General features: G+C 44.9%; 1 protein-coding gene and 1 pseudogene across 5 annotated transcripts; one reads left to right on the forward strand and one right to left on the reverse strand.

The window, feature by feature from the left end:
* On the forward strand, positions 1–26651 carry ZNF180 (zinc finger protein 180). 5 transcript variants are annotated; one of them, XM_060084653.1, is made up of 5 exons: positions 1–239; positions 3149–3238; positions 16889–16963; positions 21641–21767; positions 22913–26651. In XM_060084653.1, the coding sequence occupies exons 2-5, from the start codon at positions 3188–3190 to the stop codon at positions 24655–24657; spliced, it is 1998 nt and encodes a 665-aa protein (XP_059940636.1). In that variant the 5' UTR covers positions 1–239; positions 3149–3187; the 3' UTR covers positions 24658–26651. The 5 variants fall into 5 exon arrangements, with proteins under 5 accessions (XP_059940636.1, XP_059940641.1, XP_059940640.1 ...); XM_060084657.1 differs by lacking the exon at positions 1–239 and adding an exon at positions 373–429; XM_060084654.1 differs by lacking the exon at positions 1–239 and adding an exon at positions 410–474.
* On the reverse strand, positions 12117–14132 carry LOC132480516 (tigger transposable element-derived protein 1-like; annotated as a pseudogene).
* Positions 26652–26774: the final 123 nt, after the last annotated feature.

A 26774-nucleotide genomic window follows, 5' to 3' on the forward strand; every position in this document is an offset into this window, starting at 1 on the left:
AGCGCAGCCATTGTCCCGCGCGCGGATGTTTTCTCCGCGCACCTCGGCCCTTCGGAGGTTAAGCCCAGTGGCCCTGCGGATGCTGACTAGGGGAGGGGACAGAAGTAGCTTAACCCGAGTCTGTCGTGTGCAGAATCGGGGCAGAGAGTTGCTTAACCGAGCTCGTCTTGCCGTAGAGCCGTGCTGGTCACTGAGGCTGGGACAGGCCCTGCCTGGCCCTCGACCCGGTGGACGCCCAGGTTGGTGAGGGGCGGGGCAGCGCCGGTGTCTCGTGCGCGCATGCGCAGGGTCTAGGCGGGCCGCCGGGATGGCGAGTGTGGGTGGGCGATCTGGGACCTGCGTGGGCGGTGCTTCAGCTTCGGGTCACAGAAGTTGGTGGTGATACTAGGGCCGCTGCAGATCACGGGACTGCTCTGCGCACGTGTGCGGGTACCTGGTCGGGTGTTGCTCTTAGGATGCTCTGGGGATGCCCAGGTTGGTGGAGGACAGGCTGTATGCACGGGTGTGGGGGAAGATCCTGAGAACCCTGCCTCCCCCTCATCCGAGGCTGGAGGAGCTGAGAACGACTGGGTTGATGAAGTGCCCATTTGCAGATTCTGGTTCTCGGAGGAGAGGGGCTCTGTCATTATTCCTATACTCTTGAGCAGGTGTTTGAGCAGGAAACACGAGATGGGAGGTGAGATTCTGGGTAGTTGACTTTAGGACCCTGGAGCAGACACCACTCTTTTTGCAGACTTGCGGGCGCCTTGAGTAGTGGACAGACTAAGTGGGAGTTGCAGTTTCTTGTTTTAGGAGAGGCAGCGCTACTTCAGCGACCCCCCCGCCGTGAGACTGGCTGATGGACTGCAGACTCCTAGGTTGACGGAGAGACCAGAGCCTAGAGGCAGGTTCTAAGCAGAGGGCTTCCTACACATGTTGGAGATGTCTGAATGGAAAGCAGGAACTTGGACCAGTGATCCTGGGACCCACGTAGGAGAGTGCAGAGTCCTATGACATTCAAGTTTGGTGAAGACACTGGGTGGCAGGTACAGATTCGGAGCCCAGGAATGACAAGCTGCAACCGCTGCCATCAGATTGACAGCTGTTTGGGAAGGAAGTAGGATGCTGCCAGCATGATTTTGAAGTTAGGTGTTCCCAGGACCTTTGCTTGGGCTGCCTAGCTTGCAGGCGTGAGAATGCTCCAGGTGGTAGAGGAACAGAGTCTGGGCTGCAGATTTGGACCTGGAAGGGGCTGGATGCTAGGTGGCACCCAGGGGTTGACATTTGGGTTGGAGGAAGCAAAAGGACCTGGTTCCCACAGGAGCTGCTCTGTCGTGAGTTTGAGAACCCCCAGGCTGGTGAGTGCCCAGGTCGTAGGCCTGATTCTGGAGTTCTCTGTTCCAGTTACTGTTTGGGTGTTCTGAAGTTATGGCAGTAAGCAGGCAGTGAGGCTGGGGACCTGAGAACCCTCACAGGGGCTGGTGGGTACTTGAGGCATCCCAGGGAGGTTGAGGAACAGATTGGGAAATGCAGCTTCTTGTCTCAGGAGCGGGAACTTGCACAGTGCCCCAGGCTGGCCGAGGGCCCAGGTCCTGGATGCAGATTCTGGGTGTGAGCCTGCTCTGCGTGCGTGGGTATGCCAGCAGGAGGAGGGAACCTTGATGGGTGGCCCCTGTGCGGTGGCTGCTGGAGTAGAGGCCTGAGGGCCCCAGTTTGGAGCTTTGGGTTCTGAACTTGGGAGGGCCAAGGCCGCGCTCTGCACACGCACTGGCATTTGGGCAGAATGGGCACATGGGCAGTCCTAGGACCCTGGTACTGCCTGAGGCTGTCCAGGTGGGTGGCGGGAGTAGCTGCAGATACTGGGCTGCAGAGGGGTAGGGCTGTGCCACGTGCCCTCTGTGCACATGAGCAGGTACTTGGATGAGAAAGGAGGAGCTGGAGGTGGGTATTAGAGGGCGCTGGGGTCTTTGTGCCCCTGGCGCCCCGCTCACAGCCTGATGATGCCCAGGTTGGTGGAGAGACATGATCTCCCTGAGCTGCAGCTGCCCAGGAAGATGTTTGGGAGGAATCTGGGCAGGTGCGGCTCAAGCAGGGCCCTGGGGAGGTTGGTGGGGGAAGCAGTTTGGGTGCGGGTTCAGGGTACAGCTGCATTGTGATCTCACGCTATACTGTTTGAGTGAGAATCCAGTGGGGCTGAGGGGTGGCTACGAGGGAGAGATGGGGCAGGGATGGCGTGCGGAGGGGGGGATTTGCCAGGGGCTGTTCTAGTCTCTGACCCAGAAACATCGAGTTGGTACAAAGACAACTGAGGTTCACATTCTGGGACCAGGAGGGGCTGGCAGGTGCTGGTGTTTGTCGGGCAGCCCCCGGTCCCATGTCGGCTTTGTTTCCGACTGAGGCCTGAGGACACCCAAGTTGGTGGAGGGGCCAGATCAGAATTACACATTCGGGGCCCAGGAAGATTTGGGGTGGGGGAGAATCTGGACTGGCGCTCTTCTGGTAGGAGCCCGCCCACCCTAGAATGGTTGACGGACCAGGTCCTGGGTGCAGCTGAGCTCTGTGCTTACACTTGGCTGTTTGAGCAGGAAGTGAGAGGCAATCCACCGGACAGGTGCTGGAGGGTCGGTCAGGCTTGTCAGTGGATCCTGGGAGAGGCGGGGCTACGTCATGAACTTCATGCAATTAGTCACGCATGGAATTTGAGCCATCAAGCCCAGAGCCCTGCTGTTTGCCTTAGGAGGAAGTGCTGATTTTGGGCTGCAGATTCAGATTGGGGGTAGCGGGTGCACACCAGGGGGTCCTTGATGTGTTGGGTGTTTGTAGGGGTCCCAGGATCCAGTGGGATAGGGAGGGACTGATTCGTGCTGCAGGTTTTGGTGATGGACGGAAGGCCACACTTGGACATGTGTTGGGCTTCCAGGTAGGTGGTCCAGAGGCCCCAGACAGTGGAGGAGCTGCAGGCTAGAGCTGCAGAGCCTTGGCCTGGGATAGGAACTGAGGGACTCTAGGTGCAAGCACAGCTATTCAGGCAGGAATCTATCTGGGCAGGAGCCTCTAGAAGCACAGTTGCCATGGGTACTGCATCCCGGAAGCAGAGACTAATCCAGGGAGCGGGGAGCCACAGTGGACCTGCACGAAGATGCTGTGCTCAGGGCTTCTCCCTTTGCAGCTCAGGACCTCAGGCCCCTGCCCGTGCCTGGAGGAGAGCATGGAAGGGCGGGATGAGAAGCCCCCGGAACCCCTGAAGGCCAGTGCGCAGGTGAGTAGAGCTTCCCTTCCCTTGGGAGACCCAGAGCTTGTCCCCACCCATGCCCCACAGCCTGATCCCCTAGGTTTGGGACACTGTCCAGCTCTCTTTGCAGTGTTTTGGGGGCTTCTGGTCCCTCCCGATCAGCAGGCTTCTAACACACACTATACATTTTATGGGGCTCCCTGCATTTCCTCACCCTCTTAACCCAAATAACTCTTTCTGGAAGGAATTTGGCATCCTGTATCCAAAGCCGTTAGGGTAGTGTTTACCCTACCCGGCCAGCGACTCGCAGCTTTGCTTGAGAATAAGCAATTGGAAAGAATGTTTGAGAACGTGCAATGCAAGAGGAGAGTTAAATGAGTTCTAGTAAAAGACCATGAAATGGAATTCACTGTAGCTATTGTTAGGATAAAAAGATATTTATGATCTACGTTAAGTAAATAGCATTTTGAAATGATTAAAAAAAGGATGTAGTTTGCATGTGCATAGAAAATACGTTATAATATATCAGTTAACAAAGATTATCTGTAAGTTACATTCCCAGTGACTTTATGTTTTTATTTACTTATCTATACTTTTGTACTTCTGTACAACACATTTTAAGGTTAGGAAATTAATGATTTAAAGCATTTTCTTTGAGAACATTTCATTTCTTAAAGATGTTTCATTAGAATTTCACCTTTCCCTTCCTGGACAGTTCAATCCTGAAGCTGTTAGGTGGGGCAGAGCTAGGTAGGCGTCTGCAGTTGAGGGGGGGCTGCCTGCTGTGGGGCGGCACAGCCTCATCAGGGTGACGACGGCATCCGTGTGTGAGGGCGTCAGTGACCCAGTGGGGTGAGGTAAGTGTCCACACGGAGGAGGAGGTTCTGGTTTGGGGTGACAGGGTCAGCGCAGGTGAGAAGAGCATCCAGAGAGGGGATGCCCCGGTGTGGGCAGCCCAAGTGCAGTGAGGGTGTCCACGCAAGGGGTGGTCCAGCTTAGGGTGTCCGAGCCAGAGCCGGGTGAGACGGGCACCCGTGTTGGAGGTGGGGTGCATCCTGTTGTGGCGTTTCACAGCCTGAGCAGGTTGAGGGCATCTGCATGTGAGGGTGACTCGACGTGGAGTATCAGCTCAGGCGAGGGCATCCACACGGAGTCCAAGGCCAAGTGACTCGAGAGTGAGTCCCTGAGAAGAGGCCACCTGGCCTGCAGAGTCAGAGCCCAGGCCGGGTGACGAGGGCCCCTTGGCAGAGGCCGGCCCCGTGTGGGGCGGCAGAGCCCAGGTGGGCCGAGGAGAACTGTGTAGGAGAGGCAGTGGCGGTGGAAGTGGGAGATTAGTTACTTATAGGGGGGTCAGTCAGATAAACAAATCAAATAAGGGTCATGGTGAAACCGCTAGGTGGCGTTTTGCTGGGGCTTCTTGGAGCTCCAGTTCTTTATGTCTCAGCGCAGAAAGAGTTCAGCAGGAGGCAAAGTAAGAGATGAGGAGTGATTAGAACAGGACGCCTGTGAGGCTTACAGGTGGGCAGGCAAGAAGGTGCCGTGCCCGCCAAATTTAGTGGGCTACAGTTTTATAATCAGAGGAAAAGTGGGGAGGGGGAAAAGCCCACCTTATTCCTCGTTCTTTTCTTTTTTTTTTTTTCTGTACACGGGCCTCTCACTGTTGAGGCCTCTCCTGTTGCGGAGCACAGGCTCTGGACGCGCAGGCTCAGTGGCCATGGCTCACGGGCCCGGCCGCTCCACGGCATGTGGGATCTTCCCAGACCGGAGCACGATCCCGTGTCCCCTGCATCGGCAGGCGGACTCTCAACCACTGCGCCACCAGGGAAGCCCCATCTTCCTCACTCTTGAGTAGACCTTCCTCCATGTCGGGCAGGGGAGTTTTCTTGTCCCTACATGGTCAAACCGGGACTGTCATGGCGCAGTAGAAATGAGCAAAAAAGGCAGTACATATGCTAAAAATAGTAAATCATCTCAGGTTTTAGTATAATGCCACCTTTTCCTCATTTTTTTGTTTTTAGTGCACACAGAGGAGCATGTCCTAGGAATCATTAACTTACTGAGCTCACTGGGCAGGCAGTGGGTCTCATGCCACCATTGTTTCATTGTTTGGGGGCATGTCTCATGCTTTTGGGGGCATGTCTCATGTTGCGTGGTTTTGTTGCTAAGCGAGCCCACTTGGTTTTGTGGTTAAGCAAACCTGTTTTCTTGAGTGATCATTAACTTACAGAGGTCTCCCATACTTCCTTCTTTACTTACAATCCCCTAGTAGCATTAACTATTTAATTACCTACTTTGTCCCTTTACTCTGTCCCTATCAATCAGTGGGAAGCAGGGTTCTCGCCGTCAGCTGTGGAAAGAGAGGACTTTGGAATGAACTTGGTGGTGATCAGTGGAATTGGAGGTATTGGGGTGGCTCCTGGTTTTCAGTATATGTAGATGTAGAAATACATACAGATGTTGTGTGCCTCTGTGTGTGTGTGTGTGTACACACAGATATACACATATATATTCCCTGTCTCTGTCCACTGTGAGGGCCTGAGAGCAGTGACATTCTCATACCAGTGTGTACCCCTAATGCCCAGATCTCAACTTCTAAATATGCCACAGGTTTTATGAGTTTACTGTTAATGGATATTTAGTGTTCAGTTTTTGGCTGTTATAGACAGCACTGCTATAAATGTTTTTGCTTATATAAATGATTCCTTGTACACGTACACAAGAGTTTCAGAGAGAGAAGTTAGGCAAATATAAATTTACATACATTTGCATTCACATCTTTATCAAAAGTACAGGTAAAATGAGTTTTGATGTGACCATTGGTACTGTACTTTAAGCTAGTAACTTCAAGTGTTTTCTGGGAAAATGGTCCTTTCACCATCTTCTATGTTATACAACTGAATTAGCAATCTACTCATTATGATTTTTACTTTCATCAAATATTTATCGATGGGCTAACCAATGTAAGGCCCTGTGTGAGGTGCTGGGGAGAAAGATGCCTTAGTTCTCACAGATGGAAAGGCTACCTAGATAGAAAAAGCAAAAACATTTTCCTTCTTGGATTAGTTATCTCTGGTTGCATCTCTCAAACTTAGCAGCTTAAAGCAACCAACATTTTTTATCTCACACAGTATCTGAGGGTCGGGAATCTGGGAGCAGCTTATCGGGATGTTTCTGGCACTCGGGGTCCCTGATGAGTCTGCAGTAAGTTGTTGGCTGGGGCTGCTGCCTTTGGAAGGCTTGCCTGGGTAGGGGATCCACTGGCAAGCTCACTCACGTGGCTGTTGGCGGGAGGCCTCAGTCCCACACCACGTAGACCTCTCCCGAGGGGCTGCTCACAACACAGCAGCTGGTTTCTCCCAGAGCAAATGATCTGAGAGAGATGAGAGACAGAGAGAGGAAGGGGGGGAGGGGGAGCGGAAGCTTGCACGCTTAATTGCACACAGCCAAGATGGAAGCCACCGTGTCTTTTATCGTTTGATCTCAGAATGACACACCATCACTTCCTCTGTAGTCTGCTGGTCGCACAGACCCACCCTGGTACCAGGTGGGCAAGGACTACATAAGGCTGTGAATACCAGGAGGCGCGGCGGTCACTGGGGGCCACCTTGGAGGCTGGCTTCCACACTTCTCAACTCTGAACGGCCTCTAGTTCATTTTAATCGTTATCAGAAGACGCACGGGTGCTTTGGGCCTGGAGACGGTAAGCAGAGCCCTGGCAGGGAGAGACAACCAGGGAGCCCAAGTCTTGGCTTTGAATGAGGGACACTCAAGAAGAGACTCTATTGGGACATCACCTGAGAGGTTTCAGTGACTTACATACCTGGAAGTAACTCGACCTTGAGGCGACTCTGAACCCTGCCTGCCTTCAGGGTCCTGCCAGGGTGGTGGCGGAGCCTCGCTCTTTCCCTGTCAGTTTCAGCATCAGAGCCGGGCAGGTTGTTGATGAGTTGGTGACCCCTTGCTGGAGGGTCTGTTCTGTCCATTTGAGGAAAGTTGAGAATTTTTCATAGATAATGGTGTGGGATGGGAGAGAGAATTTTCGTGTGCATGAGAACTAGCGAGATCCTCCCGTCAGGAGGATCTCTGAGAAAATCAGGCAGGGGAACCTTCAGCTTTTGGTTTGAGTAGGGGTTGCTATTACTCCCTCTCAAATTAGTAATTAAGAAACTCTGTGCCCTCCAAATGGACCCTGTACATCACTTCCCTTGAGCTGAAAGGTGAACTCTGCCCGACATCCCTTGTGGGCGATAAGAGAAATTAACACACCAAGGAGGGAAATTCTCCTGCGATGCCTATTAGAGTTAATATTCTGAGCCTCCTCACAGATGTAGGAGTTTCCCAAATACAAAGCTTGGAGAATTGAGTTCAGTAATCATTCTGTGATTTGACTGGAAGCTTTGTTTTTTTCCCCCAAGAACCACCCCCCGCCCCCTGAGTTAGGTGTGTTTGGTCAACTCTTGTTTACAGGAGAGCGAGTAGCAAATAGTCCTAGGACTGATTTGAGCAAGGGTTCACTGTGAAGGGGACAGGCCACTCCATGAGGGCTGTGCTTGTCTCTCTTCCTCGGCCCTGGGTCACACATGGTTCCACTCATGTCGCAGAGAGAACGGTTGTTATCTTTTGCCTGTAACTCTTCTCCACGTGGAAGTCAACAGGCTACTTCCTATTCCAATTCTGTAAAGTACACAAAGAAAAAGGAAGCCTTTTCTTCATTACATGGAGAGGTGATTGTTGAACAAAAGGGATACTTTTTAAAATGCTCCAGAAAGACATTATGCTAAGTGAAATAAGCCAGACACAGAAAGGCAAATACTGCATGATCTCACTTACGTGTGGAACCTAAAAGAGTCCAACTCGTAGAAGCAGAGAGTACAGTGGTGGTTGCCAGGCAGTGGGGGAAATGGGAAGATGTTGGTTAGATGTTGCAAAGGGTCAGTTACGTGGGGTGAGTAAGTCCTGGGGAATCTAATGTACAGCATGGTGACTAAAGTTAATATTGTATTGTGTCCTCGAAATTTGCTGAGAGTTGATCTTAAGTGTTCTGACCATATGAAAAAAATCGTAACTATGTACAATTTTTATTTGTCAGGTATACCTCAATAAAGTTGTAGAATAAAATAAATTGTAAATAGTGAAAAAGAATAAAAATTAAAATGCTCCAGAGCACACAGAAGTGGGGGTAAAGGCTTTTCATTCCAGTTATATATCCAAAACTGTGTACTTATCTCTAGCCTTGTCACATTCAGACAACTCACATTGTCCTCCTGGTCAGTACTGAGGAGAATACAAAGGTGAAAAATATACAGTTCTTTACAGTTTAGGATTCATGACCCAGGTATATAGACATGGAATTAATCCGAGGAGAATGATTTTACCGGTACAGTTAGGGTCCAATAAAAACAGCTAAGAGGGCTTCCCTGGTGGCTCAGTGGTTGAGAGTCCGCCTGCCAATGCAGAGGACACGGGTTCATGCCCCGGTCTGGGAAGATCCCACATGCCGCGGAGCGGCTGGGCCCGTGAGCCATGGCCGCTGAGCCTGCGCGTCCGGAGCCTGTGCTTCGCAATGGGAGAGGCCGCAACAGTGAGAGGCCCACGTACCGCAAAAAAAAAAAAAAAAACAGCTAAGAAACTAAGGGAAGAAGAGACAAGACTTTGTGCTATCTGGGAATGCTTCATGGAAGAGGTGGCATTTGCTCCGGAGCATGGATGATCAGATTTTGAGTGATGGGGCCATGGAAAGGGGAGGAGTTCACATCAGGCAGTGTTTGGACCCTCTCTGGTGAACTCCATGGACTTCAATGAGTTTACGAAACTTTACTACCATTTATTTCTGTGTGGGTAAAACTGACATGTCACTCCCTTCTTCAAAAGAGTTTAGATAATCGTGTGAGATAGTCTGTGTTGAAGTGCTCTGTGTGTTGTTAAACACACTAGCAAATGATAGGTATTACCTGAAGGAAACCGCAGGAGCTAAGATGTAAATACAGGAGACATTCCTAAAATGGTTGGTAATCCGAAGTGGATAGAAGGAGTGTGTGTGTGTGTGTGTGTGTGTGTGTGTGTGTGTGTGTGTTCACATACTTTTGAGACAACACAGTGGTTTGGTTTTGTTTCTTTGGCCGCGCTGTGCGGCATGCAGGATCCTAGTTCCCTGACTAGGGATCGAACCCAGGCCTCCTGCAGTGGGAGCGTTGGAGTCTTAACCACTGGATTGCCAGGGAAGTCCCGACAACATGGTTTTTGAGCATTTAGTTTGAGAGAGTAAGTTGGAGGTAGGTTCTGGAGGCTGATGCTTTGAATTTTCTGAGAAGAAAGGGCGCCCAACAGAGCTTTCTTCTAACCAGAGGAGGGACTTGAACTCAGCGAAGACTTGGTGCCTTTGGGGACCAAAGGACAATGTGAAGGCTCAGGTAGCACATTCCGTGTGGTTGTTTTACTGTCAACACACGTTTATGAAGTGGCTACTACGTGTCAGTACAGTCGGTCCTCCATATCCTAGGGTTCTGCAGATTCAACCAACCCAGGATCAAAAAAAATTTTTTTTAATTCCAGAAAGTTCCAAAAAACAAAACTTGAATTTGTTGCTTGCCTGGCAACTATTTCCATCACATTTGCATGGCATTTACATAGCACTGACATTGAATAGGGGTATTATAAGTAATCTAGGAGATGATTTAAAGTAGACGGGAGGATATATGTTGGTTATTTGCAAGTACTGCACCATTTTTTTTTTTTTTTTTTTTTTTGCGGTACACGGGCCTCTCACTGTTGTGGCCTCTTCCGTTGTGGAACACAGGCTCCGGACGCACAGACTCAGCGGCCATGGCTCACGGGCCCCGCCGCTCTGCGGCATGTGGGATCTTCCCGGACCAGGGCACGAACCCGTGTCCCCTGCATCGGCAGGCGGACTCTCAACCACTGCGCCACCAGGGAAGCCCACTGCGCCACTTTTATATAAGGGACTTGAGCATCAGTGGATTTCGGTATCAGTGGGGGTCCTGGAACCACCCCCCCAGGACACTGAGTGATGACTGTGCTGATTGAAGCACAATGAAACCATGGTGAATAGGAGAGAGGAGAGCTCAGCTCTTATGGAGCCCGCTCTAGTGGAAGTTGGATTTTTTAAAAAAGGTATAAATATATGTGTGATGCAAAGAAATGAAAGCAAAGTAGCGGAATTGACTGCTGGGCTGGTGGCAGGGAAGGACATTTGGTGCAGAGATGACCGTGAGCAGAAGTGATCTCCCTTTTGTTTTCCTTGTGAAAACTTTTAAATCAAAAGATGTTGAAAACAGTTTTGATTAAAGAGAAGGTGCATCCATATTCCCCAAGTAAAATTGTTTTAGCAGTTGTGGCAGATAAGGAGCATTTTGGGGTTTTGTCTTTACTAGTACCTCCTGAGTTAGAAACATGAAGTTTTTCAGTTCTTGGCATTGTTTCTTAAATGGTCTTAAATGTTAAAAACAAACAAAAACCGTGAAAGATGATGTAATAATTTAAAATACAGTCCAGTGTTTCTAGGTTTTCCTTTCTTGAGAAACTTCTCATTTCCCAGGTAGTTTTAGATTATAGGATGAGTTAACTTCTGGCCCTTAAGTTGTTAGAATTCAACGTCTGCCACTTTTGTAGCAAGAAAAGACACCTTTGGTGTTGTCACACATTTAGAATGCGATTTCTCTTAGTAGCCGAGTTTCCATGATATTTGAGTCTGTTAGCAGTTTGGGGTCAAAACTTGTGGCTCCTTGGGGCTATCTTTAATTTTGTTGTTGTTATTTTAGCCTTGTGAGTTAGATTTGTATGTTTTTGTTCCTTGGCCTTTGGAGCTATTTTGTAATGCTCAGGCAGCCATTTTAAGGCAGTTTAACCATCCTGGCATTTGTACTCAACAGTAATGCAGGCAATTAGCGGTTAAGCTTTCACATTGGGCCACCTTTACAATGCGACAACTCCAGTTCATTAAATACTCAGCGTTACCCTCAGTACCTGCCCAGGAATTAATAGAGAGGTGTTTTTAGGCTTGGAGAAATCCTTTTCTGACTTTAAGCCAGCCACTTTTCATGACCCTTCCTAATGCAATGGTGAAATTTTATCTAGGTTGATAAGGGAGGGAAATTGGCACACCTGTGAAAAGTACAGTAGTTTATCTCCTTTTAGTTTATGATTGAGACTGAATGATAACTGAGTTATAATCAAGAATCAACAGTAAAATCATCCCTCGGTATCCGAGAGGGATTGGTTCCAGGAGTCCCCATGTATACCAACATCCTCAGATGCTCAAGTCCTGTAGTTGGCCCTCCACATCTGTGGTTACACATTCATGGATTCAACCAACCAAGGGTTGGGTAGTACTGTTTGTACTTATTGAAAGAAATTCACATATAAGTGGACCCGGGCAGTTCAAACCCATGTTGTTCATGGGTCAACTGTACTTATTTCTCAGTGTTTGAAGATTTAAGAAGGAACAGAGCGTACAGGCATATGCTGGAGATACTGCGGGTTCAGTTCCAGACCACCGCAGTAAAGTGAATATCGAAATAAAGCGAGTCATGTGAATTTTTTGGTTTCTCAGTGCGTATAAAAGTTATGTTCACACTATACTGTTTTCTCTTAAGTGTGACAGAGCGTTATGTCTAAAAAATGTACATACCTTGGGCTTCCCTGGTGGCGCAGTGGTTGGGAGTCCGCCTGCCGGTGCAGGGGACACGGGTTCGTGCCCCGATCCTGGAGGATCCCACATGCCGCGGAGCGGCTGGGCCCGCGAGCCATGGCCGCGGAGCCTGTGTGTCCGGAGCCTCTGCTCCGCGACGGGAGAGGCCACAGCAGTGAGAGGCCCGCGTACAGCAAAAAAAAAAAAAAAAAAAAAATGTACGTACCTTAATTTAAAAATACCTGTTGCTAAAAAATGCTAACCATCATCTGAGCCTTCAACAAGTCATACTCTTGTTGCTGCTGGAGGGTTCTGCCTCACTGCTGGTGGCTGCTGACTGATCAGGGTGGTGGGCGCTGAAGGTTCGGGGAGCTGTGGCAATTTCTTAAAATAAGACCACGATGAAGTTTGCCTCATCCATTGACTCTTTCTTTCTCGAACAGTATTTCCATAGCATGGAGTGCTGTTGAGTAGCATTTACCCACAGTAGAACTTCCTTCAAAATTGGAGTCAATTCTCTCAAACCCCGCTGCTGCTTTATCAACTACGTTTATGTCATATTCTAAATCCTTTGTTGTCATTTCAGCAATCTTCTCAGCATCTTCACCGGGAATAGATTCCAACTCAGGAAACCACTTCCTCTGCTCATCCATAAGAAACAACTCCTCATTCATTTAAGTTTTTCCATGAGATTGCAGCAATGCAGTCACATCTTCCGGCTCCACTTCTAATTCTAGTTCTCTTGCTGTTTTCACTTCATCTGCGGTTACGTCTTCCACTGAAATCTTGAACCCCTCAGAGTCATCCATGACGGTTAGAATCAGCTTCATCCAAACTCCTGTTAATTAGCAGGAACTCGTGTTAACATTAACTCCTGTTAATGTTGGTATTTTGACCTCTTCCCATGAATCACGGATGTTCTTAATGGCATCTGGAATGGTGAATCCTTCCCAGGAGGTTTTCAATTGACTTTCTCCAAATCCACCAGAGGAATCACTATCTATGGCAGCTATAACCTTATGAAATGCATTTCTCAAATAATAAGACTTGACAGTTGAAATGATTCCTTGCTTCATGGGCTGCAGAATGGATCTTGTGCTAGCAGGCATCAAAACATTAATCTCATTGTACATCTCCATCAGAGCTCTCAGGTGAGCAGTAAATTTTTTTTTTTTTTTTTTTTTTTTGCGGTACGCGGGCCTCTCACTGCCGTGGCCTCTCCCGTTGCGGAGCACAGGCTCTGGACGCACAGGCTCAGTGGCCATGGCTCACGGGCCCAGCCGCTCTGCGGCATGTGGGATCCTCCCAGACTGGGGCACGAACCCGTGTCCCCTGCATCGGCAGGCGGACTCTCAACCACTGCGCCACCAGGGAAGCCCAGCAGTAATATTTTGAAAAGAATCTTTTCTTCTGAGCAATAGGTCTCAACAGCGGGCTTAAAATATTTGGTAAACCATGTTGTAAACAGATGTGCTGTCATCCAAGCTTTGTTCTACCATTTATAGAGCACAAATAGAGTAGATTTAACATAATTCTTAAGGGCCCTACAATTTTCAGAGTGGTAAATGAGCATTGGCTTTAACTTAGTCACCAGCTGCCTTAGCCCCTAACCAGAGAGTCAGTCTGCCCTTTGAAGCTTTGAAGCCAGGCATTGACTTCTCCTCTCTAGCTGTGAAAGTCCTAGATGGCATCTTCTTCCAACCTAAGGCTGTTTTGTTTACATTGAAAATCTGTTGTTTAGTGTAGCCTCCTTCGTGAATTACTTAGCTAGATCTTCTGGGTAACTTGCTGCAGCTTCTCCATCAAGCACTTGCTGCTTCACTTTGCACTTTTATGTTACGGAGGTGGCTTCTTTCCTTAAACCTCAGGAACCAACCTCTGCTGGCTTCAAACTTTTCTTCTGCAGCTTCTTCACCTCTCTCAGCCTTCACAGAATTCAAGAGAGTTAGGGCCTTGCTCTGGAGGAGGCTTTGGCTTAAGGGAATGTTGTGGTTGGTTTGATCTTCTGTCCAGTTCACTTACACTTTCTCCATATCAGCAATAAAACTTTCTCTTTCTTGTCATTCGCGTGTTCACTGGAGTAGCACTTTTCATTTCCTTCAAGAACTTTTCCTTTGCATTCACACCTTGGCTGACTGTTTGGCGCAAGAGGCCTAGTTTTCAGCCTGTCTCAACTTTCGACATGCCTTCCTCACTAAGCTTAATCCTTTCTAGCTTTTGATTTAAAGTGAGAGATGTATGACTCTTCCTTTCACTTGACCACTTAGAGGCCATTGTAGGGTTATTAACTGGCCTAATTAAATATTGTTGTGTCTCAGGGAATAAGGAGTCCTGAGGAGAGGGAGAGAGATGGAGGAAGGGCTGGTCAGTGGAGCAGTCAGAATATACACAACAATGGGCCTCCCTGGTGGCGCAAGTGGTTGAGAGTCCGCCTGCCGATGCAGGGGATGCGGGTTTGTGCCCCGGTCTGGGAGGATCCCATATGCCGCGGAGCGGCTGGGCCCGTGAGCCATGGCCGCTGGGCCTGCGCGTCCGGAGCCTGCGCGTCCGGAGCCTGTGCTCTGCAACGGGGGAGGCCACAACAGTGAGAGGCCCGCATACCGCAAAAAAAAAAAAAAAAAAAAGAATATACACAACATTTATGGGTTAAATTTGCCCTCTTATTTGGACACAGTTTGTGACACCTCAAAACAATTACAATAGTAACATCAAAGTTCACTGATCACAGATCACCATGACAAATATAATAATAATGCAGAAGTTTGAAATATTTTGAGAATTAGCAAACTGTGACACATAGACATGAAGTGGGCAAATGCTATCGGGAACATGGCACCAATAGACTTGCTTGATGTAGGGTTGCCACAAACCTTCAGTTTGTAAAATGCATATTTGTGAAGAGCAGTAAAGTGCAATAAAATGAGGTATGCTGGGGGAATTCCCTGGCAGTCCAGTGGTTAGGACTGTACCTTCACTGCTGAGGGCGTGGGTTCAATCCCTGGTTGGGGAACTAAGATCCTGCAAGCCGTGGCGAGGCCAAAAAAAAAAAAAAAAAAGTATGCCTGTCCTTGAACAGAGTGTCATTTGACAGGATGAGTCATTGTACTCGGTAGTAAAAACTTTGGGAAGCCACAAAGGAATTATCTTGTTTCAGAGTGATTTTTTCAAGAGGGAAACATTTTTTGCTGTTTGGTAAATACTGAATTAAGGAAAAGAAATGTCATTAAAAAATGGATACCATGTTGAAACACAGACTGTGAACCTGCACCTAAATTCTGCTTTTCCAAAATATAACTGCTTTTAATGCTTTTGAGACTGTCCTTCCGGACTTTTCTGGGCATGTTTATATTTTATAAAAATTTATTCATGGTCTATATACGGTTCTTAATTATTTCACTCCACAATATATTATAGACATCTTTCTGTCCTTTATATGCATCAATCCATGCAAATCTATCTTTTCTTCTCTTGGCTGCTGAATAATATTCAGTTATCTGGATGAAGCATAATTTATTTAACCAGGCACTTACTGATGGACACTTAATCCCCCCTCCCATTTTTGCTATGATAATGTAACTCTTTAATGAGATTTCTTGTATATACATCTAAGTGTTCTTTCTTTACTTCTTTCTCTTTTTCTTCCTTTTCTTTCTCTCTTTCCTTCCTTCCTTCCCTCCTTCCTTCCTTCCTTCCACATGGCTTGCAGGATTTTAGTTCCCTGACCCAGGATTGAACCTGGGCCAGGGCAGTGAAAGCGCTGGGTCCTAACCACTGGACCGCCAGGGAAGTCCCTAAGTGTACTTTCTGTCATTTCCTAAGGAAATACTATCAAGAAGACTTACTGGATATTACATTTTTAAAATATTGCCATTAAAAAAACAAAAATAAAAGCAAAGAGTATATGTAAAAATGGATGAAATCTGCGTAAAGTTGGTACCTGAGTTAAAAATGTTGAACTGATATCAGTTTCCTGGTTTTGACAATGCACTGTGGTTATGTGTGATAGTATCATTGGGAGAAACAGGGTGAAGGGTACACAGGAACTCTCTCTGTTCTGTTTTTGTAAATTCTTGTGAGTCTTAAACTACTTCAAAATAAAATGTTATTTTAAGAAATATATTGCCAATCCAGGGAGGTTGTATCAAGTTAAACTTCCACTAGGAGTATATGAAACTCTTGACCCGTGGACCACCAGGGCAGGAGTCATTAGCAACAGGCCGAAGAAACAGTCCATGTGGTTGGGATATTGGTTACATACAGGGGTTTGAGCAGATAAGTAAATATAAATAGGATAATGGGACCCAGAGAAGGAAGGTACAAATATAGAAAGTGGGAAGGCTGGAATAAAATGTGTTGTTGAATTGTAATTGGAATTATTGGTGTGAATTAAATGGTCTCTAATGTATAGAGGTGTCATAGAAATAGAGATGTGATTTTATCTGATTGAAAGAGATGAGCATCTTTTTGTATATTCACTGGCCATTTTATTTCTTCATAGTTGAGTTGCACGTGCATTTTCCTTTGTCTGTTTTTCTTTCTTTCTGATTTGGAGGAAATCTTAACAGCATAGATTCTTACTGGTGGTGCCTTTATCGGTGGTACTTTTTGCCAAACATTTTATGAAGTTAATTTGTTGATCTTTGTCTTTATCATTCTTTGGTCTTGCTGTATTATGTGTTATTTCCTTACAATTCCGTGATCCAGGAATTCAGGCAGGGCCCAGCTGGACAGTTCTTTTCTTCTGCATCGTGTCTGGGGTCACTCAGCTCTGTTCAGCTGGTAGCTGGGCTGGTCTGGAAGATGCACAAAGACATCATGCTGTTTCTGATGCCTCTTGCTCTTCCAGATGTCCCCTCTCTCTCCCCACATGCTCACCTTGAGCTTACCAGTGGGAAGGAGCAGAAGTTTGGTAGGTGGGATGTGTTAAAACAGATGGCCTGTCAGATCCTAGCCAACTCACAGTGGGAGTTTTGAGCCATGACTTAGCTCCCTGATTATTTTCCTTTTTCTCATCTGCTTTGCCTTCTCAGGACTGTCTCCTTCCTCAGGAGATTATCGTCAAGGTCGAGAGAGACGATGCTGGGTCACTGGCCGTTGCATCCCAGGTGAGTTGGACAGGGCGTCTCTCTTCACCTCGAGAAATGTACATGGCTGGTGGGTGGCAGAAGCCACATTGAAGTGAGCTGGGAAGTGAGTAGAAAATGGGGAAATAGAGATAAGAGTGGGCAACTTTTTACAAAAAGTTGGTTATCTATAAAAGATTGAAGAGAGTGATAACTGCAAGGAAATCTGAGGTTGAGGGTTGTTGTCTTTTATCCCCTAAAGTTTTGAAAGGATTTGGTTTGGTTTAAATGGTTGCAGGAAAGAGTAATTGAAGGAAAAGAAGTTAACGGTCAAGAGAGAGAGGAGATAAAACTATAAAGCAGAACTCACAGATACAGAGAACAAACTAGTGGTTACCAGTGTAGGGGGGTGCAGTAGAGGGGTGGGGGAGTGAGAGATTCAAAGTATTGGGAGTAAGATAGGCTCAAGGATGTATTCTACAATGCAGGGAATAGAGCCAATATGTTGTAATAACTGTAAATGGAAAGTAACCTTTCAAAATTGTATAAAAATTAAAAAAAATAATTTAAAAAAGAAGACAAAAGTGATAAAGCGGAGTCCTTGATTAGTGCCAGGGGAATTAATTCAGAGCATATGTGAATGCATTGACTCTATTAGAGGAAGAAGGGCTCATATAAGAAAAATGAGGTTGAGGGATTATCTGAAGGCTTGTGTTTTTCTCTGTGAACAGTCAGGTGAAATTATCTATTGAGCATGTGGGTGGGACTTGGAATGGAGAGATGTTTGACTAGAGAAGGCTTAAAATAGTAATTTGGATTATGAGAGACAGGCTGCTCCAGGAGGTATAATAGGGTTGCTGGTCAGTCTGAAAAGCTCATTCTGAGATAGTGACTGTTTTTAAAATTAATTTATTTAAATGTTTATTGGCCGTGCCACACAGCTTGTGGGATCTTAGTTCCCCAACCAGGGATTGAACCCGGGGCCTCGGCAGTGAGAGCGCAGAGGGATTCCCGATAGTGACTGTTAATAATACTCTATCCAGCTGCTTTTGTGGGTTTTCTTTCCCTGTGGTGTTCCATAACCTACTTTCCATGGAGAGCAGATTTGACATTCAGATTTGTTTAGTTTTTGTAGCCAGGCTATATTCAGTGGAAGCCACATAGGTCAGGGTAATATGTGAAAGAGAATTTTTGAATATATCAAATAGAAAGATTAAGGTGAGTGATCCACAGGCTCTCACCTGAATAATGAAGATGGGAAAGATAAAAGAGGATGCTAAACAGAAAGGAAAAGACTACAGACTGGAGGATAGTGATAGTAGATATTTTAGTAAAGGCCCCAAACCAGCAGAGAATGAGAGGAGTAAAGGGAGTGATTAAGCAAGTAAAGTGGAGAATTCTGATGTCATAATGAAAGAGTGAGCGCTTCTGGGTGTGTGACTTGAGAGGTGGAGTACTTTATGGTGATTTCAAGATAATGGGGTCTCACACTAAGAGTGAGGGGCTGGGAGTTGGGCTGGCCATATGAGTTGATGACTGAGAACATAGTCTGTGATGTTAGGGAAACTTGAGGTTGCATCCCAGTCACTAACCTTTGGCCTACGTGTTAATTTCTCTGACCTTCTAGCTCTTCATCTGAAAAATGATGCCGCTAATGGTATTCTATCATAAGGGGCCTTGTGAGAATTAAGTGAGTGATAATTTATGCAACATGCTTAGCACACTGCCTGACACCACACAGTAAGTGCTTCATGAAAGTCAGTTATTTTTATATTATTACCAGAGAACTCTACATGTGGATGCTATAGACTGTGCAAGACAAGACAGTACAAGTTCTTGAATTAGCGGATAAATCCTAGGTATTATAAATCTTCAGTGGTTGGGGGCATGGGTGGTGTTCAAGAAGTTGGTACAACAAAGCTCCAAGAAGTGAGGTAAATGGCATGAGTTTCAGGGTAACTGGCAGCACACACACCCTCCTCCCCCTCTGATGCTGAGACTCCTGGGATGGGAGAGCACGACCACCCTGAGCCTGTGAGGACTGCAGAGGAGGGAGTCCTCAGGGGGGAAGTGTAGGTTTCTATTAACACAGGGATGTAGAGAGAATATTTGGTGAAGATGTAGGATTTCTTTTTTTTTTTTTTTTTTTTTGCTGTGCTGGGTCTTCGTTGCTGCATGTGGGCTTTCTGTAGTTGCGGTGTGCGGGCTTCTCATTGAGGTGGCTTCTATTGTGGAGCATGGGCTCTAGGTGCACGGGCTTCAGTAGTTGCAGCGCATGGGCCCTAGAGCGTGCGGGCTTCAGCGCGTGAGCTCAGTAGTTGTGGCTCGTGGGCTCTAGAGAGCAGGCTCAGTAGTTGTGGCACACGGGCTTAGTTGCTCCACAGCATGTGGGATCTTCCTGGACCAGGGTTCGAACCCATGTCCCCTGCATTGGCAGGCGGATTCTTAACCACTGCGCCACCAGGGAAGTTCCGGATTTCATTATAGAAGAAGAGTTCCCAAGGGCACAGTTGAAGGGTTTGGGAAGAAATTTTGAGGACTGGGGAGTAGGGGACAGGTGAGAGGAAGACTAGAATAAGAGGGATAGAAGTCCAGAAACAGCCAGTATCCACAGGCTGAAGGACCTTTTCAAATGGGTATGTGATGGGCCTTGTGAGATTCAGGTGAGAGGAGAGGATTTCCATCAGAATTTGAACCAGGATTATTTTGATATATTACAGAGTCTACTGATATACTATTGATTCACTTACTGAAATAATTTACCAAATATATAATTAGTCTATACTATACACCAACACTATACTAAGCTCTGGAGTTACTGCCCTCATGGATTACAGCCTAGTGACAAAGATGACCATTATGCAAGTGATAAGAAAGTGTGATGAGTCTTACGATAGAAATTCCTGGAGCTTTGAGAACATATAGCCTGGGGTGCAGTAGGGGGTGCTAATCTAGTCTAGTATTATTTATTTAACATTTGAAGAAGTTTGATATTAAAGGGACCTACATTAAACAGTGAAGGGGAGTGTTTATTAAAAGGAAGCATGGACTGGAGGTTGAAAAACAGTACGTATAGATCCATGTTCAACACAGGGGGCAGTTTGCAAGTGATATTTCTTTTTCTTTTTCTTTTTTTTAAAGTATTAGATCAATGTTTTATTAAGATCTTTAAAAAAATATGACCTGAAAGAATAACACATATATTTGTAGGTTCTTCTGGGTGAACTTTCTATTTCTTCAAACTGCTGCTTAAAAATATTTACATAATTGTTATTACCTATAAACAACATTGTGGTTCTGATTATTTTCTTTGACTCAGTTCATCCTTGTAAGATCTTCCATCCTGAAGAAATGGCACAAAATGAATAATGAGAAATAACAAATGATATTTCTGAATCCCATTTTGGGATAACTGTGAAAACCTTTGAGATTTTAGTGAAATTTATGGGCCACGACTTAGAAAAAGGTACAGCAGCATTTTGCATGGAGTTTCTTGGGATTCAGGGACTTTGTGTCCTATGCATGAACCACAGCTTAAGAACACCCCATCTATTTAAAAAGCCTTGGCAAGTGGCATTTGACTTCTGTGGTTTTTGCTGTCTTCGGGTAAGGACAGATCACCTCCAGCACTTTTTTGGAACAAAATTCCTGCCCAAAAGTCTTAGAAGGAGGTTCTTTCCTGCTTAGAGGAGGCAGTCCAAGAGACCCCTTTTACATGGCAGTAATGACAGGTCCTATGATGCAGCTCATAGTGTGGACAAGATAGAAATGTTTTCTGAAGACTTAAGAGTTCAGGATAAAGGTTTCATTGGCTGTCACTTATTTTTTGAGGCTTCTCAAACCTAATCATCCTGATAATAATTCCCAGCCTTTGTTTTTTTTAGTAAACTCTGGTAATGGCTTTTCATATATCATTACAATTAATTCACTCAACAGCACAATGAATTGGTATCATTAAGCCTAATAAATAGAAATGGAATGAACTCACCATTAATAGACAGATGATCAGATTAGATACATTTTTTAAAAAAATTCAGACATAGGCTCTTAATAGATGAGAAAACCCACGTCTCTTTTCCATATCCAGTGCTCTAAACCTGTACATACTGCCTTTCATTAAGGCCCACATTTCATTTTCTGTCTCAGGCATCAGTAAAGCCTGTGTGCCAAATCTGGCCCATCACCTGTTTTTTGAAAATAAAGTTTTATTGTAATACAGCCACATCCATTTGTTCATATATTTTCTGTGGCTGCTTTCTTGCTATAGCAGCAGAGCTGAGTAGTTGTAATAGATAGAGACCGTATGGCTTGCCAAGCCTAAAATATTTGCTCTCTGACCATTGAGAGAAAAAGTTTGCTGACCCTGTTCTGTTAGTTTCTTGGGAATTTGGAGGGAATTCCTAAGTAGGAATTCTATATTCACCAATGCAAAAATCAGAATAAGCATTTTCTTTAAGGTCAACAAGAGAGAAAACAGTTTACGTCAGTTCTTAGCTGGTGTTCCTCTTTGGGGTTATATAAATAGGTCCAGCATCCAAAACCCAAAGGGGCTCACCTAGAAGGTACCTGTATCCCTTGACTAGAATCCTTTGAACGTTGATCATTTCAGGACAATTTCCAGGCCATCAGGTTTTCTTTCTTCCACCTGTCAAACCTTTCCTCTGTGAACATTGGAGGGAAATGATACCCAACTGAGCAGGAATGTGTGTCCTGTTTTAGGAAGGAGTGAACTTCCATAGAGTGACTGTGGACTTCACTCAGGAGGAAGAAGGCACTTTGAACCCTGCCCAGAGGACCCTGGACAGAGATGTGATCCTGGAGAACCACAGGCACCTAGCCTCTTGGGGTAAGAGTACAGTCCCCTTTAATGAAGTCTATGTATTGAAATGATTTCTCATTTCCATTGATCAAGAGCTAGGGAATTCAGAGGCCAGAATGATTTTGGCCACACATAGATTGCATTTGTGCTTTTTATTCCCCAGTGAAGATTTAGTTTTAATTTGTAGGGTAGCAAAGGTACAGATTCTTGGGTTTGAGCTCATGCAGTCTTCTTGGCTCCTAAAGGCCAAGGACTGGGACCAAATTCTGCAGTGATTTTCTTTTGTCCCCAGCCCAAATACCCAAAGTCCTGTATCTTTCCCTATCAGCTTTTCAAACCAGATGCAGTCTCCTAGTTGGAACAAGGAGATAAGTATATAAAAAGAGTTTCTCAACATGCATATCCAGGTGAGAAACAGACATTTGGAGTCATTACAGGTATAGAAGATTTGTTTGAAAAATCCCCATAGGGCATGCTGCATATTTCTCCATCTCCCACTCCTGGTGGACTATATACATCACCACTTTTTCCAAGTGTACTTTATATTGCCTGGCCTAATAGCCACCAAGGCTTCTGTTTATGAGCTAATCTTCATCCTCTCTCACTAGGAACTAAAGGAATTCATGGGGCCATATTAGCCCCTAAGGCATTTAGGGAACCTGGGATAACAGTGCCCCCGTTATTTTTTCCTGGTTCACGAAGTAGTTTGACCTTGTCTTACTAACACAGACTGTGCTAGCAAGTTTCATGCCTCCAGAAATTCCTAGAAATGTACACACTAATTTCTATTTCAGTGAACATATATCTAGCACTAAAGAAGGTAGAAAGGACCCTCTATTTTTTTGCTAAGGATTGCAAAATTGTTTTGCAATTCTATAGATTCTGCATAGGGGATCTTATTTTGGAATATGGAGATATTTGACATCTAAAGTCTTTTTATTCAGCGACACTAAGATTGAAATAGTTTCATATTAATGCCTTGTTATGCTATTGGACTATGGTAGTTCTCTGCTTACTGCTTCATCCCATCCTTTTGCTTTCTCAATTCATGTTATAGGTCCACAGCTGAAAACAAATCCACATATAATTGCATACTTTCTTGTCAGCTTTTATTCCCCTATTCCAGCTCTAACATTTTTTTGGCTAGGGTGTTTTATTTTGCTTCCTTCCAGACTCGGCAACTGCACTTGGAAGAAGAGAATCAACATCAAAGCAGAGCATTTTTGGTGATGAACCATCCCACAGAGTGAAGATAGAAAGGTTGACAAGAGATGATCCTTGGTTATCTTCATGTGAAGAAGTTCAGGATTGTAAGGAGCTTTTGGAGAAGCAACAGGAAAAACAAGAGAGACTTTTGAAGGAAGTGACATTCACTCACAGAAAAGCTGTTTGTCGTGAGAGAGCCTGCAAAAGTGATGACCTTGAGGAGAAGCATGGTCCGAATTCCAGTCTTCTTTCACCACAGATGATACCCATAAGAAACCATTTTCATAAACATGCTTCACATGTTAAAAAATTGCATTATAATTCTATGGTAAACACTCATCAGATGATTAATGATAGTGAGAAACTCTGTGAAAATAAAGAATGTGGAAACCTCCCCCAGAGCATTCATTTTATTCAGTTTACAAAAACTCAAACAGAAGATAAATCCTATGGATTTAGTGACAGTATTCAACATTTTAGCCATGACAAACCCCTAAATCTACATGAGAAAATACATGCACAAGGAAGATCCTTTGATTTTAAGGAAGGTGGGCAAGTTTTGAACCACAGCATATCCCGTAATGAGCAACAGAGAATCCCTGTTGAAGAGAGTCAGTATAAATGTAATAAAACTTCCCAGAGTTCATCCCTTGCTCAAACCATGAGAAATCATTCTGAAGAGAAACCCTTTGAATGTAATCAGTGTGGGAAATCCTTCAGCTGGAGCTCTCATCTTGTTGCACACCAGAGAACTCACACAGGGGAGAAACCTTATGAATGTAACGAATGTGGGAAATCATTCAGCCGCAGCTCTCACCTCGTTTCCCATCAGAGAACTCATACTGGAGAGAAACCTTATAGATGTAATCAGTGTGGGAAATCCTTTAGCCAGAGCTATGTCCTTGTCGTGCATCAGAGAACTCATACCGGAGAGAAGCCTTATGAATGCAGTCAGTGTGGAAAGTCATTCAGGCAGAGCTACAAACTTATTGCACATCAAAGAACTCATACTGGAGAGAAGCCCTACGAATGTAATCAATGTGGGAAATCATTTATCCAGAGCTATAAGCTTATTGCCCATCAAAGAATTCATACTGGAGAAAAGCCCTATGAATGCAATCAATGTGGAAAGTCCTTTAGTCAAAGTTACAAACTTGTTGCGCATCAGAGGAGTCACACAGGAGAAAAACCCTTTGAATGTAATCAGTGTGGAAAATCCTTCAGCTGGAGTTCTCAACTGGTTGCACACCAAAGAACTCATACTGGAGAGAAACCCTACGAATGTAATGAGTGTGGAAAATCTTTCAACCGCAGTTCTCACCTTGTTATGCATCAGAGAACTCATACTGGAGAAAAACCCTATGAATGTAATCAGTGTGGGAAGTCCTTCAGCCAGAGTTATGTTCTTGTTGTACATCAGAGAACTCATACTGGAGAAAAGCCCTATGAGTGCAGTCAGTGTGGGAAATCCTTCAGACAGAGTTCATGCCTTACTCAACATCAGAGAACTCATACTGGAGAGAAACCCTATGAATGTAATCAATGTGGAAAAACATTCAGCTTGAGTGCTCGACTTATTGTACATCAAAGAACTCATACTGGAGAGAAACCCTTTACATGTAATCAGTGTGGGAAAGCTTTCATTAATAGTTCTAAACTTATTAGGCATCAGGCAACTCATATTGAAGAGAAACCCTATGAATGTAACTAGTTTGGAAATCTTTCAGCCAGAGTATATTCCTCCCTCCTTCCCTACTTCTCTCCCTCCCTCCCTCCTTCCCTTCTGCCCCTCATTTCCTCCTTCCCTCCTTCCATTCCTCCAGGATCACATGTATTGGAAAGAACTACCATGAAAACAGTGTGTGTGGAAAAAGCTTTCAGTTAGCTCTCTGTTATTGTGTATCTGGAAGTTTGTTCTGGGGAAGAAATAGAGAAAAACTATCACATATTTTACTTAGCAGTTCCATGTTAAAAAATCAAACTTGGCCCTTATAACACATTCCCACAAAAGTAATAACATTGGCACTTTTCCTTGCAGAAAGCACTTCGACCTGACTTTGAGAGAATTACCATTAAACAGGCAATATGCTGTGGAGTGATTGCCAGTGAGGTGGACCTCTTTTCCAATAAAGAATAAATGAGAATGCTAATACCAGTGGGCTTGTTGTTGAGAAGGTTGGAAAATTGCTGTAGTTATTAGAACTTAGACTGGAAAACGGCATTTCAGTGTATCATTTTCCAACATGATTTCCCTAGCAGCTACTTAGTAATCAATTTCATACAGCACTTTCTCTTATATGTGAAGATTTTGTAAAAATTAGGGAAATGGCTGTGATATGAACTGAAAAATGCAGTGCAAGAGTATAGAACATTCATTTCTAGAACCATCATGATAAGATATTTGTGTTTGGATCAGGATCTAAAGGGATTCTAGGTGTATCTTTTAATTTTAGGTTTATGCCTGTTTTTTTTGAGTGTATGCTTTTTTATAATTCTAATAAGTGATATGAGTAATAGTCAAAAAAATACAAACATTTCCATCTCTTTGACCATTTAGGAAAGACCTGACAGATAGCAAAGATCCCTCAGGGTTCTGAGAGTTCCATTTGGATTAGCATGAACTCCTTAGGACTTAGATTCCCAGGAATGTTCCTCATTGAGAATAAAATGTTTCCCTGGGAATGTGGAACTGGAAATTTAAGCCAGAGGGACTGAGAATGCATGGGCAGTATGGAGGGCATATGGGCTTTTTTTTTTTTTTAACCCATATATCAAAAGCAGTATAAAGGAGCTCTATTTTTAAGGTGTTTTTTTTTTGTTGTTGTTGTTCCCTCATGTAGTATTGTCTTTTTTTCCTCTGGGATATGTTCCCTAATGTGAGAATCCTCTGAGTGGGAAGGTACTGCCCTGGCTAAGTGCTTGCCATCTAAATTAAGCACACAAGAATGCTTTTAGTGAGGTAATATTTGTAGCTTCTCATTGGTTTTTTAGATTTGGTTCACAAGTCTTTCTGGCCTTTGCCCCTATATCATGAATTCTAATGCTATGGATTGTCATGGACTTGAAACCTCTGATCCCAGAGAGTTATTGAAAAGTAGGCTGAGAGTTGAACTGAGAGACCAGAGAATAGAGGTAAATTCCCTGGAGAAAAAAAATAAACAGCTAAAGTGATATCTAATAGGGGTTACCCTTAGTAAATTCTGTCCCCAGGATATGACCCTAAGTGGATTCATCTTTATGAGGGTTAAGCCAGAGAGTACAGCATACCTCGCAGTGACTGAAGTTCTGGGGGAACAGTTGTTGACGGCTGGAAAACTGGCTGCCCACCCCAGGAGAATCTTCAGTCAGTCCATGAATGCGCAGATAGAGGAAGAGAAGGGGTTCTCCATGCACTGTCTTTGGCGGAGGACATAAAATTGTGAAACTGCTAATTTGGTAGTGGGACATGCTTAGGCTTCTTTTCCCCAAAATTATAGATAAAACCAATACCAGTGCTAGGTACAAGTGGATGCTTTTCACTGGGCATGTTGAATCTTACTTTGAAGACAGGAGACAGGATTGTACAAATGAGCTTAAAGCCAACTGGGCTAAAAAGGAGGCCTGTGAAGATTTCAAGTTTGGGAAGGGATTTATCTCAAAGTAATCTTTTTAGTGTTAAAAATATTTCATTGAAAATGAAATTGATAAAACTGCAATTTGAAGTGAGTATGTGTGGGATTGTGTGTTTCTTGGCCAGGTTGAATATGAGTCATCTGTGTGCACTAAGTCATAAGTATTACATCAGTTCCTAGGTGGTGAATTATGGTTGCCAAGTGTTTTGAAGTAAGG

This window comes from Mesoplodon densirostris, chromosome 19 (assembly GCF_025265405.1).
Source record: "Mesoplodon densirostris isolate mMesDen1 chromosome 19, mMesDen1 primary haplotype, whole genome shotgun sequence".
Taxonomy (NCBI): domain Eukaryota; kingdom Metazoa; phylum Chordata; class Mammalia; order Artiodactyla; family Ziphiidae; genus Mesoplodon; species Mesoplodon densirostris.